Source organism: Calonectris borealis, chromosome 1 (genome assembly GCF_964195595.1).
Source record: "Calonectris borealis chromosome 1, bCalBor7.hap1.2, whole genome shotgun sequence".
NCBI lineage: Eukaryota > Metazoa > Chordata > Aves > Procellariiformes > Procellariidae > Calonectris > Calonectris borealis.
In genome coordinates this window covers 201,330,070-201,350,060 of record NC_134312.1, presented here as the reverse complement: position 1 = coordinate 201,350,060, position 19,991 = coordinate 201,330,070, and the positions used below count along the sequence as shown (strand labels likewise).

The window sequence follows — 19,991 nt, the reverse complement described above, 5'->3', positions numbered from 1 at the left end:
TCCTTTCTTTACTCTTCCTTCCCCATTACTCGTGAAATTCTTCTTCTGCCCTTTCAGCAGACAGGACTGTAGTCTTCTCCTTTGGCTCTTTTAGAGTTACTGTTTGCCTTGGCCACACCACTGAAGTACTGCCTGTTGTTAAGAAAACCTAGAGCAGAGTTTGTGAGACCTTTCGAACTCTGCCTTGTTACCCGAGTCAAAACCCCAGCCTAACAAACACTTACTTAGAACATTTAATATGAAAGGTTTGGGGTAAAACCTAGTTTTACTGTGTGAACAGTGCAAAAATATGAGTAACACAGGTTTTGGTAGGAAACTTGCCTCTTGGAAAGCTGGCCTAGTTCGTGATTTGGCAAGAGTGTTAAAAGTTGCAGGGGGAAATCAGTGTATTTTTAATTTTAAAATTTAACTGTATTTTACTAGAGATGATTTAAACACAAATCTGGAGAGTATCATGCTGAATTTATGACAAAACAGGAGTGGTAAAACACTGCAAGAACCTCTCTTACTTGTTCTGCAAATAATGAGAATGCACGTAGAATAAAGTAACCCCAAAGCATGGACTTAACGGCTTCCAGCCCAGGAAACACCCTATCTTCAAAAAAGGACCTGTGGTCTCCCGGCAGCGGCGGGGAGGGGTCAGGCCAGGCAGCGCCTCGCCGATGCCTGCAGCCCAGCCGCGCCCTCAGGGCCCTGACATGGTGGCGTCGGCTCCCCGCGCGGGCCACGGCAACCACCGCCCTCCCCCTCCCGCCTCGCCGTGATTGGCTGCGAGGGGAAGAAGGCCCGACGAAGCGCTCGGTGATTGGGGTAGCTGTTTTGGCGGGTGGTGGGCTCCGCGAGGCTGCGCGCCGCGGGTTGTCGTTCTTCCTGCGTGCTGAGGGGAGTCGCGGTCCCGTCCCCGGCGGTCTCGGTATGTCCCTGCTCCAGCCTCTTCACCGGTGGCCTCGTGGCACCTGGTGGTGTTCTGGGTGCCGGCTGGGAGGAAAGAGCACCTCTCCCATCGAGTAGCAAAAAGAAAAAAAAAAAAGATAGCAGGCCTTAAAGGAAAGGAGTTGGGGTCAGTATACGTGGTGGATTGCAAACAGGGTGTGAACCTACAGTACTGAGATACTGCAGAAAAGAGAACCACATTGAGGAAAGACGATCAGGAAGGAGGTTTGAAGACCAGTAGTGGTGTCTTCTTGTGTGTCTGGTAGTGGTAAGGTTAGGGGTGGAGTAGTGTATGTAGTGGAGTAGCTGGGTAGTGCAAAACAGGCCAGTGTTTTGCTGCATTTAAAAGATTTACTTTTCAAGGAAAAAATAGGTTTATGTTTTCTATGAATTTTGTGTATCTTTTTCATTTTACTCTGTGCCAAGTAATGTAAGTAATCTGTAGTGTTTGCTCAAGTGATGAAATGTGTATGTTGTAGACAATTTGTCACTTTGGTTGTTTTTTTTAAAGTCAGACACCATCATGAGTAGAAAGAAAGAGTTCTCCTTGGTGGATGGCAGTAATGAAGAGCTTAACAGAAGGAAAATGAAAGCTATAAGGTATGTGTATTTGAGATTACTCTAGTGGCTTTATTTTTAAGTTCTGACAGTATAGTTATCAGGAAATAGTATTGAGGAAATGTAGAAAATAATATTTGTATTCTGCAGTGTTGCAAGTGAGTCCATTTTTATGTGTTATGTATGCATGTAAAACATGCAGTTTGTGGAAAGTTTTAGCATTTGGGGTAGGGTCAGGGAAAAAGACATTTTAAATACATCTTGGGATGTTGTCAAATACTGAGTAATTAGGCTACCATTATGTCGTATTGATATGTATGTATATTTTGCAAGTAAATAAATCACTGTTGATCTATTCAGTTTATTTTTAGTTAAATAACTATAGAATGAATGTGATTAAAAATGGATTATATAACAATCTCTTAATGCTAGTTCTAGTTACCTTAAATACTGGTTCTGCATACCTAAAAGCTCTAGTACCACCCTTACGGATGATGAATTCAGTATCATAGAGGTAAATTGCTTCTCCTCCAGTTAAAAGAGGGTAACAAAATTTTTGTTTGCGTGGTGTGTGTTTCATACCTGCACCTTCTTCGACATAATGTCATTTGGTAAAAGTCAGCAAGCTTAGTTCTAAGAGAGCTGGAAGTCAGAATTTGTTTGGTTGATATCCCTAATGATCTTAAACCTTTACTTTTACTTCTGAAGGCAATGTCTTAAGATACTAGAAGAGGATTTTACAGAACCAAATCAGAGAAACAGTGATTTGTGTCATGTGTCAAAAGCTATGAGTGTTAAAGGTAAGGCTTTTGGATCTTGACTTTTATTTGCAGCAATTTTGTGTTGTACAGTATTCACTGTTAATTTATATTTTATACGGTCTGTTAAAGACAATAGATGGGCTGCCAGATTTGATTAATGCTTTGTTTATTTACTACATTTCCAGTACTCAGCAAGAACGACCAATACCTTTCTCTTCCCCTGCTGCTGTTTTTCTTGACAAAGCTATTGAAAAGTTTGTTTTAAAAGAAACCTCTTTTTCTGGTATTTTCTGCTCGAGTATCTTTTTTCCAAGAGTTGTAAAATTGTGTTGAGTCCATAATATTTATGGATGCTTTATGAAACAATTTTTTTTTCCTGTACTATAGGTACACATATTGAATGCGAATTTTCTTTTGCCTTTTTGCCTTCCCTTTTGTGTATTTATCCTGTCCTTAATGTAGCAGCAACCTAATACAGCTAATCATGCAGATAATACCCTAATCATTAAAGGCAAGTAAGTTTTTGTAATTCCCAGATAACTTCCATATCTGTTTATCTGGACTTCTATCCCTAGTTTTCAAATTCTGTCATTACAAATGTCAGTGTCCAAATTCCTGTTGACTTGATGAACTATGTAGAAGACTATTCCAGTAATTGCGTATTCCTGTTTGTCTCATTGATTAAGATGCCCTCCAGTTAACAACATTCGCAGTCAAGTGTTTCCTATGCTTGCTTTTACAGCGTTGCATGATGATGTGAAGGATGAAGACACTGATTTATTTGGTTTCTCTCATACAGAAGTAAGTTGATCTAAAGCTTTCTGTAGTCACTGTGGTGGTCTGAAATAGTGATGTTACAGGATCTTTTGCATTTTCATTGAAAGTGATTAAAGCAAGCTTAGGTCCACTCTGAGATCAGGACCTGCACTTTATAGTCACCTGCTCACCAGAAAGTCTTTGCTAGCATTTCTCGTATGCTATGTAGCGTGCATCTGATATCCAAAGTCTGGTTTTAAGAAAGTTTAATTTATGGTTCTCATCAGTGCCCCATGTTGCCAACTCAGTTCCACCCTCTCGTCTGCACATAATGTGAAGAAAGCAACTGGTGCATATGTACTTCTAAAAAAACCCAAAAAAAACCCAAAAAACTAAAAAAAACAACAAAAAAAACCCCCAAACTCTTTCCCTGTCAGCTCCCAAATAAAAGGACTTAAAAGATTTTTTTTTTTAAAAATAACTTCCCTTTACACGGTAGTGCATAACTTATGAATATATTTCTGTTTCTGCATTTGAAAAAAAAATTGCTCCGCTTGTGAATCTTACATGCTAATGCCATTTGTTTCACAGAAATCTGTATTTTGGACAAACATTAAGTGCTTTTTTTAAATTTTTGATTTATGCACAAGATAGGGTGTGGCCATTCTGTTTTCTCTGTTATGAAATTCAGATTTAGCCTTTATTGCCAAATACAAATATGTCAGGTCTTTGGAATTAAGCCCTGTCATTAAATTTTATTGAAAAAATAAGTTGTAATCAGGTTCACTAATGCAATATGTTTTGTATAATAGTGGGAAAAATACTAAGAGCAAAGAGGAAATCAGCATTCCTTTTACTAGGAAGGCTTTTCATTTACCACAAAGATACACTGATGGCTACAGAGTTTGGAAGCTGTTTTCTTACACTTCTTGTAGTTCAATTCAACAGCAGTTGCTTTGAAGCGTGGTCTCATTGAAATGAGGGGGGGATGGGTACTGAAGGTGAAAACAGGCTTTTTTACTGGGACTTGGATTTAACAGTGTATTTGAACTTGCTTTACTTTTTCCCCTCTGAATTTAGACCAGAACTGATTTTAAACTTGGGCTGTGCAGTGGCAACTCACAAAGGCTAGCAAGGTAAACCTTTATTAACTCAACTGTTTCTTACGTGTTTAGACACCAGACTGGGGGAGGACTTGATCAAGCCAGCATTTCCAGCCGTCTTTCTTGGGCTGTTTTTTTTGTTTTTTTTTTTTTAAATTAAATGTGTTCTTTAAACTTTACTAATGTGTTCTCAGTATGGGTGTCTAGTACTGTGGGAACGCAACTTGCTTGACACTTGAGTACAAATAACATTTCATTGAAAGGCAACAAGAAACAGACTGGTTTGGCTTGAAAATGTTTGGAAACTGAAAGCTCTAAACACTGAGGTAACTCCCTGATGAGGGTTCAGAGGGAGAGTAGAGAACTGCTGAAATGCCAGACTGTGATAGGAAGGACTGTATCATTGAAGCACCTCCTTCCCGTCACCCCCCTGCTGCTCCCCTTGCACCTTCTGTTTAGATAACGAGTCACAGCTGTAAAGATGAGATGCCAGCAATGTTCTGTGGTATTGTCATATCTAAATCCCATTAACTTGCTTATTTGTCTAGCCTATGTGAACTTGAAGGAAGTCTTAAAGTGGGTGTCTTTCCCCCCACTGTCATTGCTGTGGCGATTCACATTGATACAAATGAGAATAGGCCCAGATAATTCTTACAAATGTGTTAGCTAAGGAATCTGTTCTATACAGATCTATTCTGTAAGGGAGGTATAGGAAACCTATCTTCTGAGATTGGTGCATGTAACATGTATCGCTAACCTTGCCCAAAGTGAAATAGAAACTCGGGATTTCATGTCTGGCTGTCAGTCTCTGCAGCAGTGTTCTCCAAGTCCTCTCACAGTCCATCAGAAACAACAAATTGAGCACAGGAAGAGCAACACAGTGCTTCCTTCCTGTAGTTAGGCTGATAATGCATACTGCTTTTGTGAGAGTCTTGACAGCTGTTTAGATCCATGTGTACTTTGGAGAAGAGCAAGCATGGGTGACCATACAACAGAGTTTTAAGAGCCTTCCTAACAGGTGGTCAGTAGATGGTTTTAGTATAATGAGTCATGTGTTCTAAAGATTTTAACAGCCTAATCAATATCTGATGGGATATCTAAAGGAAAATATTTGGACAATAAATGAAAACCAAATCCTGGAATGTTAATTGTCATGCATTTTACTCTCTCTGAGGATAAAATCACTACCATCTACTAAGGTTTTGTTCAGCCTTGCCAAAATTGTCAGATGAAAAATAGTTACTGAAGATTAATTTTAAGATGATGCTAGTAGAAAGGAAACTTTTTGGAAAATGAGGTATCTGTAGTATATCACAGCGTGAATTCTGCTGTTTTAAAAATAGGTGTGTGTATGTATTTAATGACAGATTTTGAAATACTCAAATTGTCTCTAAAGTATTTGTGGGAAGTTTGATATTTTATTTAAAATGTGTAGGTTTTTTCCTTAACATTTTGTTTTTCAGGCCCTTAAGTCACAATACTGAAGAGAAAAATGTTCAGCACGCAATTTCTTCAAATAAACCAGCTCTAGCTCCATCGGCAGACATGGTGTGTTAATATGGAATTTCCTTATATTCTCACTCGTTATTTTTGTATATGCATAGTTAATACTGCACTTCTTAAAACACAGAAACTTGCAGCCTTAATAGTTACATGCTATTATTCTGTCTTATCATAGAATTGATGTGCAGCTACAGTGTTAATAAAATAACTTGACAAAATTAATGCAGCTCAAACCCAACCAGATCATAGCTGAGGAGGGCTAGTGTATTCAGCTGGCTGTGAAACCATGGATTTTGAATTTAGCTCTTTTAAAAAACACATGAGGCTTCACAATATTTGGGTTTGGGGCTTTTTTATTTCTTTTTAAATTTGAGACACCTGCAAGGCTCATGCAACATGTCCTTAAAGTAGTCAGTCAGGGCAACAAGGTTGTTGGACAAACGGATCTCACTTGAAACATTCTATTAAGTTTTCTAGCCTGATCCGTCTGAATGAGGTTTGTGAAGTTTTAGGCCAGGTGAACTAATGTTGTGGATATTTTAAAATGACAGAATAAAACGGAAATGAGTGATACATCCTGTGCCAGTGCTGTTTTCTTCTATGGAGATTGTCCTATACAGTTACCTTGAAAGAATCGTAACTTGCAAATGTCTTTCTTGACTTCTTAGGTAGTTTTGTTACAGTGCCCATTAAAGTTTGCAAATGGTTTTCTTTTCTGAACATTTTTTGAAAAGTCTATTTGAAATAAAGTCATGTCATGTTGTCTTAAACGTCAATATATTACTGTTGACAAAATATTAAAGGAAATAGCCTGAGGTTGTCTTCGAAGTATCTTGAGTTGAGGTTGTAACTAGTATTTTGATGGTAGTCATCTTTTCTGTTGACAGAATATTTTCTTTTTTTTGGAGAAAGTTGTTCAGAATGAGCTCATGTGAAAACCCACATTTATTGAGATCCTAGTCTAACTGCTCCTTTATTTTGTGGCTGGTGATAACTAGATCTTTGGCAGTATCATTTCTTACATCACTGAATAAGTTTATACATGTCTCTTGAGTTTTGGAAAGATTTTTATTACTGCGTCATTGATCATAATGAAAACCACAGAGTAGAGAGGGAGCGATGTAATTCCATCACATTTTAACCTGTTATGTCTCCTTGCATCTACTGAAAATGGAGTGGGAATAGTTGTCATGGGGAAGCATTCCTAACACAGTTAACATCCAAGTCATAATAGGAGGAGAGTTTTCTTCCCTTTTGCTCCTAGGAAGGAGACATAATTGATCTGAGATGTTCAGATACATTAATTGGAAAGTTGTTTTAGAGATGAAGGTGACAACAAACATCTTTAATAAACCCCATAATGATTATGTGAGTGACTAACAGGTCTCTCCCAGATTGTGGGCAACACTTCCTTTCACTTACACCAGTGTTTGGTCAGAAGCAGAACTATTTCAGGTTTTTGAACTCTGAGTTTTAATTTCTCTCTAGTTTGTGTTTGTTCTCCTTAACACTAGTGAGGAACCTTTTAGAAATTGGAGATGTTTGCACGTTAGTTAAGTTGCCTTTTGGCAAGGTGAACTTGTTGCCTGATAGTGACAGACTTACACAGCACCATCCTTTCTGGGGCATCCCCAGCTGACAATGTTCTCATTTTGCTTTTAGCAAAATACCAGCACTCTAACATTTCTGTATGTACATTTGCTTCTGTGTGTCGATTCATATGCAAGTATTTTATTGTCTTTTCTTGCATCAGCATAACACAGGGGGCTTACTACCTTTTTTCATTTTTGTTGGTTTTTCCCCAAATGATACTCCTCAATGTTTTCCGTTTTTCTAGGCTGCAGTATTCCCATTCTTCAATCTTGCATGTTTTCTTTCCTCTGTATTAGTAACTTTATTTTGCTTTTCCTTCATGTACTATCTTTTCGTTTGGTTTTTATTTGTGTCTGTGCAAATAAATTGCATGTATTTAACAAACAAAAAAATTTAGAATCCATGTTTCAGAAATACTGCAATGTAAATGTTCTCAGTGTAATTCAGGTGAGCTAAGTATTTTGGGCCTGTTTGCAGCTATAGAGCAGTTCAGAGCTGCTGACAGATCATCAGTCACCCACATCAAGTGCCTCTTTGTCAAAATGGCAAATGAGTATAGCCCATCTCGTCTTCCAATCATACAAGCAACTTCATGTTCATTGGCAAATCTTTCCCCAGGACAGCAAAACTATGGAAGATATTGATGAAGCTTTGTGCATAGCTATTTGTAATCTCAGCCACTTACATGATGCAGATGAGGTGGGTGAAAATAAGTTAAATAAATCATGAAATACTAAATCCTATCCTTGATTGAAGCTTTCTGTTATGAGTAGTCACACATTAACATGCTATTTAAACATGATTTTAATGCCTTCTTTTGACATCTTCAACTGTTTGTGTGATTTCTGTGAATATACAGGCTATAGCCTGGAGTTTAAAGACTGCAGGAGTACTCTGTAAAGGAGAGCCTATGCATAATTTAAAGTTACTAGGTCAATCCATATATTTAGCAGAACCATATATAAGCCAGTCTTTAAGTACTAAGCTTGTGGTTCCTTGGATCAGGGTAAAATTCAGCATTTATGTGTTTCTTGCCTCATAGAGCTAAAGACTTCAGTTGACATGAGGATCCAGACAGTGCGAGCTGACTAGAAGTTAGAGAAAACAAAGGGATTAATGAGCTATAATTTTTCCTCCATTACGTTATGTAATCATCCTCTGATTTGCCTTTTTTTTTTTTTTAAACGAACAGTGTGGTTTAGTGTCACTCTTTCCACTGGAGTATTGATCGCTGCCTTACTGTTCATTGCTTCTGTTCTCTTCTGAATTAAAAAAAAAAAAGAGAGAAGTAATGTGAGAATAATGAAATAATAATAATGAATAATTAAATAATAAATGCATGTTTATTCAATACTGAATGAAATAGATGCTGAAATACTTGGAATTGAAAGTGAAGCAGGAAGGAGACGAAGTTGCGGAAACTGCAGTTAGAATGTTTGATGAACTTATTACTTCTCTCCTGTCAAGGTAGTAATCTGGTTTGTAGGATGGTGGGGGTGAATTGTTTTTATCAAGAAGTTGTTTCTAATTTAGATAAAAGAATTCTAAAGAAAATTTCAGTCTTCCTTTAGCAGTATTTCATAATACCTCTCTTTAATTTTTGTGCAGTATTTTTGCCCTTTCATAGTGGCATCTTGGAGCTGGATTGCATTGTTGGAAAACACTAGCGTATGCAGCCTCTGCTCTTTAAAAAAAGAAAAAACTTAGAATACTCTTAATGATGTTAGTTTTCTGAAATAGCTCAATTATGAGGGTTTTTTGGTATTGCTGTTAGTGGATGATCAGTTTAACAGCAAGATAACTTTTTTAAAAATTGACTTTCTGCAAATTTTCGAGCTGATAGAAGCCCAAGGACACTTTATTTCTTCATTTTCAAAAATATTTGTATCTTCAGATTGAGGGAGGGAGGGAGGGTGTCAAAGCTTAGGATTCCAGAAGAGCCTGTGAGAAGAGGACCTGGTATCCTAATAGACTGAATTGCAAAATCCAACTGTTTAGTTTTCAGTTGGATGTGTATGGAAATATCAAGAGGCTTGAATGGAAGAGTGTTTTAAACATTTAATAAAAAAAAAGTTTCTCCAAATGAAGTGGCTTTTCAGTGTGAAACTTAACTTTTGTGGTTCCTCTGATTATTAAGTGGGTTTTCCATGCTTTCCACTTTTCAGTCATTGAGGAAAATGATACTTCTACTTTTTATTGTGGTATAACTGCAATGTAAATGTTCTGCAATACTGTGCAGTGTGGTATTGAATCTGTACAGCTGAGTATTTACTCAATTCTAAAAAGCAATGTTTTTAATACAGGAAAAGGAAGTTGCATGCAGAATTAGTGAAAAGCATCAACCAGCATTTTGCTGGTATTGCAAAAGCTAAGGAAGTCATTGAAGAGAAGAAAAAGTGCTTGATTGGTGCCATTAGGATTGCAAAAGAATTAAAAATTACACCTTCTGTAAGAACCTATTGTCATCTCGCTCAGGTAGTTACATTCTTGCACTGTGAAATAATTTCTTTTTAATGAATACATTCAAATTTGAATTGAAAGTGTCTGTGATCTGTCTTTCAGTTTGCTGACTTCAGTGTTGAGACTTTTGCAGTAATGTATTCTCACCCCACCTCTGCACACACACACCCAGTTTATATTTGGTCTTAGTCACAAATTAGGGTCTGGTGACTGATGTGAAACAAAAAAGATGGTCCTTGCCTCAAAGAGCTTGCTATCTGAAACAGCAAACGGAGGGGGAGGACAGGAAAACTGTGACACAGTACTGATAAGTGAAAGGGCAGTCTTTTCAGCACTTTAGAAGTCTCTCAAGCCTTTCCCATTCCAGAGCTTTCCAACCTTCTCAATGAACTACTCCAGGATTAATAGCCACGCCCTCCTGATCCTCTTGGTCCCAGGCTTTTACGTCCATTCTTCCTCCCCATCATATCTGCTGTTCATAGAAACCCACACTACCTGCCGTACTGTATCAGACCAAAGGTTTGTCCTGTGAAGTCTCCTGTCTGGCAACAGAGAAAAAAAGATGCTTGGAGGAAGAATCTAAGAACCTGGGCATTTAGTGACTATAGGAGGTTGAAGGTTAAGGATTTTATAATCACTGGGATACATCAGGGTCATTACACTGAGTAATTACCTCATTGCGTCATAGGCTTGTGTAACACTTCCTTGAATGTCTTCATAATGCTTGTGGCAGTGTGTATGTATGTATTCATATGAGCGGCAGTGAGTTCCACATTTTAATATTTAAAATGAGGTGTTTTTTATAAAAGAGCTCCCTCTGTTCCTTCTAAATGTGCTACCCAGTTATTTCATTTGGAGCCTTTGTAGTCCTTGTGTTGAGAAAAATAATTAATAACTGGTCTCATTAGTGTGTAGAGTGACTTTTAGATTGTCATGTTCCCTGCATCCCGTTGTCACTTTCCTTATGAAGAAACTTAGTCTTTCTCATCTGACCCAGAAAAGAAGTCTGATTCCCTCCTTTTTTCTGTCATTTGCCTCCATCTTGTCCAGTGTGACTGTTGGGAGCTGGCACCTGCCACTGTCCTCCCATAGGCTTACCTTCTTAATTAGAAGTCGCCTTCTCAATAGATGTTCATACAAAAGGAGAATCTGACTCCTGCTTCTATTTACATGCTAACATTACAAAATCCCCAACCATTAGGTCTTAGCAGTGTAAGAAGGCATTGGCTATTGGCTGTTAAGGAGGTAAAGTTAAAGATGTCATACTCTGGCTTTGTCATGTAGATAATAGGTACCTGTATAATCTGCTTTTTGTATAATAGAAGCTAAGACTGTACTTCTTAATTTCAGGTTATTTATAATTTAAAGTTGCCGATTGAGGCTGAGCTCTCAAGAGTGAATAGTTTGAAGGAAAAAATATCTTCAAGGTAAATGATTGGCGTGGGAGGTATATTGGGAGGTAGATGGATGGGCTGGTTATCTTAATTACGATAACAGTTAAACAGCACAGCTGCTTCACTTGCATTTTACTGAAAAACCCCTAGTTCAGATGTGTATAAACTCATCAGTAACAATGCACAGTAGCCTTCATCTGAGGCATCGGGGAGAAAGCACGTACAATTTGCTGCTGTGTAAACAAATATATATGCATTTTAAAAATTCTTGACAGACTTCTGCCACTTTCAAATTTCCTCTCCTTCCAAGTAGAAAAAAATGAGGGAAATAACAGCTTAATTATTTTTTGAAAAATGAATCCATTTCTTGCCTTCAGGAAAGACTTAAATGCTTTTTGGGGCACTGATGTCTAAGAAGAAATTTGTGGAAAATTACTGTGTTGCTCTCATTGGAAGTGACAAATACGATTTCTATACCAGAAATGAGCAAGAAAATGTGTCATGGCTGTGGTACAGCTGAGCCGATGCAGCTTGGTTATAAGACTGGTCAGAGTACTGTAATCCTAGTGTATAAAGACCACATTCAGGAGCAATGAAGGAGGGACAGAACGAAGATGGTGTTAGGTTGGAACATCTTGGGGATCCCATTATATTTCAGGACTTGGAACCACATTGGGGAATAGAGTGGTTGTGTGCCATCAGATTCTGACTGTTGTAATCAAGTTGATAACTTGCATGCAAAGTGTGAAAAATTATCATGGAATCATTTAGGTAGGAAAAGACCCTTAAGATCATCCGAGTCCAACTGTTAACCTAACACTACCAAATCCACCACTAAACCATGTCCCTAAGTGTCATGTCTGCACGTCTTTTAAATCATAGAATAGTTTGGGTTGGAAGGGACCTTTAAAGGTCATCTAGTCCAACCCCCTGCCATGAGCAGGAACATCTTCAACTAGATCAGGTTGCTCAAAGCCCCATCTAACCTGACCTTGAATGTTCCCAGGGATGGGGCATCTACCACCTCTCTGGGCAACCTGTGCTAGTGTTTTACCACCCTCATCATAAAAAATTTCTTCCTTCTATCTAGTGTGAATCTACCCTCTTAGTTTAAAACCATTACCCCCTGTCCTATCGCTACAGGCCCTACTAAAAAGTCTGTCCCCATCTTTCTTACAAGCCCCCTGTAAGTATTGAAAGGCTGCCATAAGGTCTCCCTGAAGCCTTCTCTTCTCCAGTCTAAACAACCCCAGCTCTCTCAGCCGAATGCTTCCAGGGATGGTGACTCAACCACTTCCCTGGGCAGCCTGTTCCAATGCTTGACAAAAATTATGACTCCTCCTGTCATATGTTAGTTGAGTCATTAGAATATGGATAAAGGAATCTTTAAAATCATCTTTTAGTAAACTTAGTGACTTGGTAGGTAGGGCCTGTTTTGAAGATAACGTCAGTGGTGAATGAGAATTTCAGAGATGCCTATTTAAATGCACAATGGCAAACTCTCTCAACCTAGAAGAAAGCTAAAACATGACAAAATAAATTTGTTTGCCTTAGAAGACCTTTTAAGAACTTGAACAAAACAGGGGAAAACGGAGATCTGATGAAGGATGAGTATAAAGGCCTCACATGCTGGTGCCGCTTCAAAATAACACCAAAGGTGAAAAAATCGCAGCTAGGAGGTGCATTGGAGTTGAGGCACATTCTGTAGACATAAAATACTGTAGAATAAAGGGTAGATATGTTCCTGAAGGGGCGGGAGGGGAGAAGAAGAGATGGGGTGTTCAATACTGCTTACACTTCAGTTTTCACAAATTGTTCATTATAACTGGACAGCAAAGCTAAGGATTTGATTGAATGAAGTTATATTTACAGTTCTGTTAGCCTAGCTGTAAAAGTACTTAAAAGATTTCGCTAGCTTTCATCAGTAAAGGAAACAGCTGTTTATTAGTGTAACAATAAACAGAACAAAAAGAACATACATTTTGGACTTCAGTTATGGTTGTTCTTCAGGGCTGTTGGAGAATTCTTCTTCTCCGTGTAGAATAATTTACTGAACTAAACTGGGTGTAGATATGAAAACTCAGTTAAGTGAATGTTGGAGTACTCTGCATGAGAGAGAGAGAAAGCAAAAAGCAAGAGAGTTTTTAAGTATGAATGTGGAGATAAATGAGCAACCAAATCTGTTGTCAATCGGAGTGAAGAATGAAACTGGAGTAGGTAACTTATCTCTTATTTTGCCCCTCCATGAATATTGTGCTGAAAAATAGCATACATCTCAAACTGTCAGAGTGATTTAGGTATTGATGTCACCTTCTGTAATGTTTCTTCTCTCGAGATTCTTCGTAAACACTGATGAGATTACATCTTTGTTAAAAAATTTGGGCAAGATTGAATGGGGAACAACAGGGCAGTAAGTATTTTTTTAATAAAGAGGATAGGTACAGTAGCTTACCTGTTCTTTTAATGGTTAAATATTTCTTGGAGAATAAATTAAAAAAAAAAAAAAAAATCTGTGTAATGAAACAAAGCAAAACTTCAGATGCTGGTATTTCAGTCAGCATTCCAGTTAATCCAGTTAGTGTTTCAGTTCTGACACTTCAGTTTTAATTGTGTTTCACCCAACTATATTTCACTGTATCACTTAAGTTATCAAGATTTTTTTATGCTGTGTGCTTTTCAGCTTTGGCAGGCATTTAATGATACAATCATAGAATCATTTAGGTTGGAAAAGATCTTTCAGATCATTGAGTCCAACCATAAACCTAACACTGCCAAGTCCACCACTAAATCATGTCCTTAAGCACCACATCTATGCATTCATAGTACACGTAATAGAGATGTCTATCATTTCAGCATATGAAAATTACTTCTTATAAGTGTAAATAAATCTCTAAAATCAACAGCAAATACTGAAATTTATAGTATTTCCACTTCACAGTCTAAATACTGATTGTGTCAAATGCCAGAAAAAATTGTTTAAGATGAACTTGAACCAGAAAAAACCTGACTTTTATTTTAAAAATTACAATTGCTTTTATTTTATTAGTTCCCTTTATTTATTTTTCCCCGCAGTCTTTGACAAGAACTTGAGAAAATGAAATGGAGTTGCTGTTAGGGCCATTGTAGTTAGCACTGGTTATGTTAAAAAAGGCTTATTGCATACTGTAATATTTGAAAATCCTGCAGATTACAGTGAAGAGTAACTGTTAGTACAAAAGCATCTGACATGCCTGTTCTTTTTAACATGAACCATCTATCACATTATTAAAACTTTTTTCAAATAATTTGTATTTGTACCTGTGGTCTCAGTTTGATCATTTAAGCAGGGGTAGCTCTTCTACTGAGCTGTGCCCAAGAATATATGCCATTTCTGTGCCAATCCTTTTTAGGTTTCAGAAATCATGTTACTGTTTTTTTTGTCTTGGTGTTCAAAAACATAACAGTTTATTTCAACCAGCTCTTACAAGGTGTTTTCTTAACACAGTGATATGTTCTTAATAAAACCTCTGCTTTGACTCGCGTGCTTTTCTGAAAACAGACTGGATTATATTAATTTGTCTCCAAATAAATGTTTTCCCAAATATAGTGAAGATAGTGGACAACACCCTCTTATCCTTGATGACGAAGAAATGCCAAGCTGCAATACTCAATCACCTGTAGAGAATATGTTTCCAGCACTTAGCAGAGAAAGTAAAATAAAGGCTCATGCAAATAAACTTAGTGTTCACAAAGAAGTGAAAAATACTCAAGTACAAGAAACACTTCCTATGGTACGTCATCAGAGTATTCCTGCTTTACCTAAGTCTCCATCCAGCCCTGATGTCATAATAGAAGAAATATTTGAAGATGACCTGGAAAGTAAGTTGCTTAATACCTGATGCTTTCAGTGTTCCATTGTTGACCATGATGTTATTTATGTGTTTTGTATTATGTTGTGTGTTTGTAGTTGTACTCGGCTCATATGAATTCTTTAATGATGTCTGTCTTTCATTTTATCTTCCTTTGAGCTAGCATCGTTTGTTTTTTGTCCTCCTTCAGCTTAGCTTAGTCAAAAGTTTCTCACAAGTTCTCTCAAAGAGGGGTCATAATTTCCTGTGTCTGCCTGGATGATTCTCTTTGACTTTTAGTGATTACAGTCCCCCTCAGAGTTTCTGACACTGGCTCCTGGAGGATGCTTCTCTGGCAGTTCCCTTGGCTTCCTGAATCTTCTCCCAGGGCCTACGTTAACTGGCAATAACAATTAAGTTCTTCGGCTTGTCAGGTTTTCCCTGGACTGTATTAGTAAGAGTGTAGCTAATAGGTCCAGGAAGTGATCCTTCCCCTCTATTAGGCTCTTGCGAGACTGAATCTGGAGTACTGTGTCCACTTTTGGACCCTGCAGTACTGAAAGTCACTGTCACACTGGAGCAAGTCCAGCAGAGCCTACCAAGCTGGTGTCCAGGAGGCGCTCAGGGATAGGGCTGAAGGCGTTAGGAACAAGTTGGAATATGGAAATTCCAGTTAGATAATAGAGGGGGAATAGATAGGTGTTTCCCACAGTATAATTAAGATGCTTAACGTCAGAGTGTTCTGTGTCCACAACATACCCGGAAAATCCCTATGATTAGTAATGCTTGGGGAGGATAGGGAGAGGACAGCGGTGGTATGCGAGAGTAATTGTGGTAGCATATAGCTGATCAAGGTGAGGTAAATTTCAGAGCTTGGGCACGACTGTCTAAAATAGCATATTCCAGAATCCCAGTGGACTTCACAAAACTCTTGTCAGAACAAAATTCCTTCAAACTGCAGTTATATGAGTTTTGCGTGTCTTGAATCTAAGAATTTTAATTATAGTTTTGTAATCTTGGAATTAGCGTGTGGGCTGGCCATGTGCACATAGTCCCTGTGTGTGCATCTGTTTCAGTCACATCAGATATGAGAATTTTTGCCTTTGCAGTACCCTTACAGTACATGTAAGTTCTCTTTACTGTGTTTACTGCTTTATTACATATGTATAAATACTTAACTAACCTAATTCATTAAACTTTTCTCCTAAAACAATAAACAAACAGAGTTTCCCATAGAATATCATGCTGATGAACAGAGGAAGAAACTCTTCAAGAAGGAACCACCTTTTCAACACAAAGCTGGTTAGTGGTTTTCCTATCCGGTAAATGGTTTCGTTTATAGAAGGGACCCATCCTCTAAGGCGTGAGAGCAAACACTGGAATTTATTGGAGAGTTGGACACAGACATTAGCATTCTAAGTTGGGATCAGGAATATACTAGGAAGCAGATCTCCTAACTGACCCCAGTTAGCATGTCTTTGCTCACATTAAGAGCAGACTTGGGGCACATGAATTGATTTCCTTTCAGTTAAAACTAGTCTGGGAGGTGCTTGCAGTCATTCTTAGCACCAGCAGTTTTGCTCTGCAAAAACACTCCCTGGTCTGCTCTCCTTGCTAATGTAAAGACTATACTGTCTTTTAAGATTTACCATAAAACCACTTAGTTGGAAGATGCAATACAAGAAGTCCCAAGCAACTTTCAGAAACTCAACATCGCCAGTGTTTGTTCACACCTGGCAGATATTTGACATAATGACAGCAGTGTTTGCTGTGAACAGTGGGACCCATTTCTTAGGTCTGTAGTTTATATACTGAATTTTGAACTGTTGTTTTATTCTCCTTCTATCTATGTTTGGTTTTCTGAATTATGAGTGAACAGATAAATGTACGAAACAGAGAGCAAATTGAGGAAATAAGTTACTTCATTCAAAAATTCTGTAGGCACAGTTTGTGTGGTCCTTTGAGCTTTGTTCATTGTTGAGTGTAAACGGTAATAAAAGTTGAAGAGTAGACATTGCAGTATTGGGAAAGAAAGAAACTGATCTAGGAAGTTGACAGAGGAAGAAGCACTGCTGCAAAAAGATGTGCCTTAATCTAGGATACAAAATAATATTAGTGAAGAAAAAAGATTAAGGAAATTGCATTGTTTGGTTTGGTTTGGGTTTTTTGTTCGGGTTTTTTTGTTTTAGTTTTTTTCCCTTTCTTTTTTTTTTTTAACCTCAGAGTTATATAAATGCACTTTCCCCTAGCAATTTCATGTCCAATAACTTGTGAATTCACTGGCTGCTCTTAATGAGACTTGACAAGAGTATTAGGGAATTTGAGCCATTTAAATCCATAACAAATTCTGTGGAAATAAGTAGTTCGCAGAGAAATTCTCCTAATGCCCATACTGAAGTTAGTGTAGCGTGTGCTCACCCTTTATTAGACATCAAAGAATTTACATGGAGAGAGAAACACCTCACAACTATCACAGTTGTATGATGTTTGAGCCTTATCAGACACTTAAATTTTAGTCTCTCTCACATACATGCTAGGAGAACAAGATCTTAAGAGATTAAATGATCACAGAGTTACCTGATGGTTTTTATCAGTAATATGTTAAAATCTATATTTTGTGCAATACTGGATCTTTTTGGATTATGGGAAGCATAATTTGAAGTTTCATATAAAGAATTTTTCATTCTCTCCTGCTAGTAGGGTTAGTTATCAGACGAATAATGTTTGATAAATTTTTCAAATCCTTTTCAGGCAGCTGTGGTTTGTTGGGATTTTTTGTTTCATTTAGTTTAAGGAACATATTCAAACAGCTTGAAGAAATCTCTTCCTGATCCATCTGGCTCTAGTGACCCAGAACTGGCCCAGCTCCTGTTACTGTTTTTGGCTGGAGGTATCAGCCTCCACTGATCTAGTGAAGTGACTGTTAATACATAATTTTCCTGATCTACTTAAGATAAGCTAGCTGACTCATCACATGCTTGGAGATGGTGACCAAGGGTGATCCAGAAGAGTTAGTGTACCTATAGCTGAAATCTTTCAAGATGTTCAGACTCTTTACTCGGATACCGTCTTTTCCACTGGAAATGCCCAAGAGTAATCTTGCATCTGTTCTGGACATTGCATTTCCTAAACTTCCAAGCACAGTCCTGTGTACATGCTCAGAATGTTTCAAATGCCAGATTCTTTGTACCGTCTTTTGCCCACGATCAGTTATAGTTCAGAGATGGGCACAGAGGTTGCAGGGCTCTAGGATGCTGCAAATCTATCTGTTCCTGTGCCCTGATCAGTCACGCAGGTGGCATTAGATCTAGATGATGCTATCCGCTCTTTTGTGGTGTAAAATACTCTTGTAGGAATTGAGTTGCTGGGCTTCTAAAACCTTCTGACCCATCCACCACCTTTGGTGAGTAGCTTCAGAAAGAGAAACCTGCATTTTGGATCCCAAATCAAGGGAGGTGCCTGCAGTACAAAGGATTTGGATGCTTAGTCAGAAGTACTGTCTTAGATAGCTAGGTTGGCTAGGTTTAGGCCATTCCTTGATCTTCATGCATTATCACGGAATGACTATACAAAAGTGCTCAGCACACCTACCTTAAAGGTAGGAGTCTTAATCTCTCTAATTTGCTTTCTAGAAGCTTCCTATTTCTCTGTTAAATAAAGGGAATACAAACTCTGAATTACTTACTTAAATTCAGACTACCACTTCATAAGCAGTGAGACAGCCTTTTGTTTTACAGGGTAGTATAAGGGAGGTGGTTCAAAAGCGCAGATTTAATCAGAAAGCAAACATGGTAACTAGTTTGAAACAAGTGTGAGCAGACTTTTCAGATTTAAAGCTATTTGAGGTAACGTTATCATGATTAATGCAACATAAACCTAATAACATGTCTAATAATATCTGTTGGAGTCACTTGGAGAGTGATAATCTGTTTTATGTCTTACTCAGGTTCGACAGAACTAGTGTTTGTGAGCCATGTTATAAATCCATGCCACTTCTATATTCGGAGATACTCACAGAAGAAAGAAGCAGGGGTTTTGGAGAAGAAATTGAAAAACTTTTGTTGTAATAAGAGTTCATATCTCTTGCCTTCAGATGTTTTGGAACTAGGTAAATTACTAATTTCTAAAGGTCTACATTAGCTTAAAATACTTGCAGTATGTCTTCCTCAGTATAATATGCTTTTTTTCTTCTCTCTCCTGCCTTCTACCCCCCACCCCCAATAGTAAAGTAGTCCTTATATGTTCTGGAATCTACAATTAATGCTTTTTGGGAAACATTGTACACATTGTTTGGTAAAGTAGACTTTTATTAAATCATGTAAACGAAAACGGTAGAAGTAAAAAAGACGGTTCTTCTTAACCTCAACAAATTGAGTGCTTAGAGTAACCAGCAGTTGAAACACCTGGCTGTAAACTTAATGTTTGCCAGCATTAGGTGGTAATTGGTAACTGATAGTTTTTTCAGTATATTGATTTTAATGACTAGCCTAGTTCTTTCATTGCTTCAGTAAATCAGCTTTCTCTTATGCAAGCAACATTCCCTTCGAGTGGATAGATGATTTTTTTTTAAAGTTCACTAACTGGATAGAAACCACTCTGGAAGTAAAGGTGAAAGACAGTAATACATTGCTAAATCATTAAAATTCTTTTCTAGCCCACATGTTGACAGTGTTACTCGCTTCTAGAAGGTGTTTAGAGAACTGATAAAAAGTATGTAATAGCCCTCAACTTCAATCGTTTTTTGCCACTTTACTAAGAGGTATAGAAAGTTTGCCAGAAATTACTTCTTAAAACAAGCCAAATACCTTCTAGCCGTACAGACATTGTGGCCAAGAAGGCCAATGGCATCCTGGCCTGTATCAGAAATAGCGTGGCCAGCAGGAGTAGGGAGGTGATCGTGCCTCTGTACTCGGCACTGGTGAGGCCGCACCTCGAATACTGTGTTCAGTTTTGGGCCCCTCACTACAAGAAGGACATGGAGGTGCTGGAGCGTGTCCAGAGAAGGGCAACGAAGCTGGTGAAGGGCCTGGAGCACAAGTCTTATGAGGGGCGGCTGAGGGAACTGGGGTTGTTTAGCCTGGAGAAGAGGAGGCTGAGGGGAGA

At 38.1% G+C, this 19,991-nt stretch overlaps 1 protein-coding gene across 1 annotated transcript in view; it reads left to right on the top strand.

Annotated features, from left to right (window-relative positions):
* The first annotated feature begins 676 nt into the window (after nt 1-676).
* The window catches only part of RNF17 (ring finger protein 17), a 52,073-nt gene continuing 32,758 nt past the window's right edge, over nt 677-19,991 (top strand). Inside the window, exons 1-14 of the mRNA XM_075140003.1 lie at nt 677-1,060; nt 1,445-1,533; nt 2,200-2,291; nt 2,995-3,053; nt 4,089-4,144; nt 5,575-5,659; nt 7,826-7,906; nt 8,574-8,674; nt 9,511-9,682; nt 11,018-11,094; nt 13,397-13,471; nt 14,648-14,919; nt 16,113-16,190; nt 18,835-18,996. Of these exons, the coding sequence (XP_074996104.1) occupies nt 1,457-1,533; nt 2,200-2,291; nt 2,995-3,053; nt 4,089-4,144; nt 5,575-5,659; nt 7,826-7,906; nt 8,574-8,674; nt 9,511-9,682; nt 11,018-11,094; nt 13,397-13,471; nt 14,648-14,919; nt 16,113-16,190; nt 18,835-18,996 (1,387 nt within the window). The 5' untranslated portion in view covers nt 677-1,060; nt 1,445-1,456. The remainder of the gene's footprint in view (nt 1,061-1,444; nt 1,534-2,199; nt 2,292-2,994; nt 3,054-4,088; nt 4,145-5,574; nt 5,660-7,825; nt 7,907-8,573; nt 8,675-9,510; nt 9,683-11,017; nt 11,095-13,396; nt 13,472-14,647; nt 14,920-16,112; nt 16,191-18,834; nt 18,997-19,991) is intronic.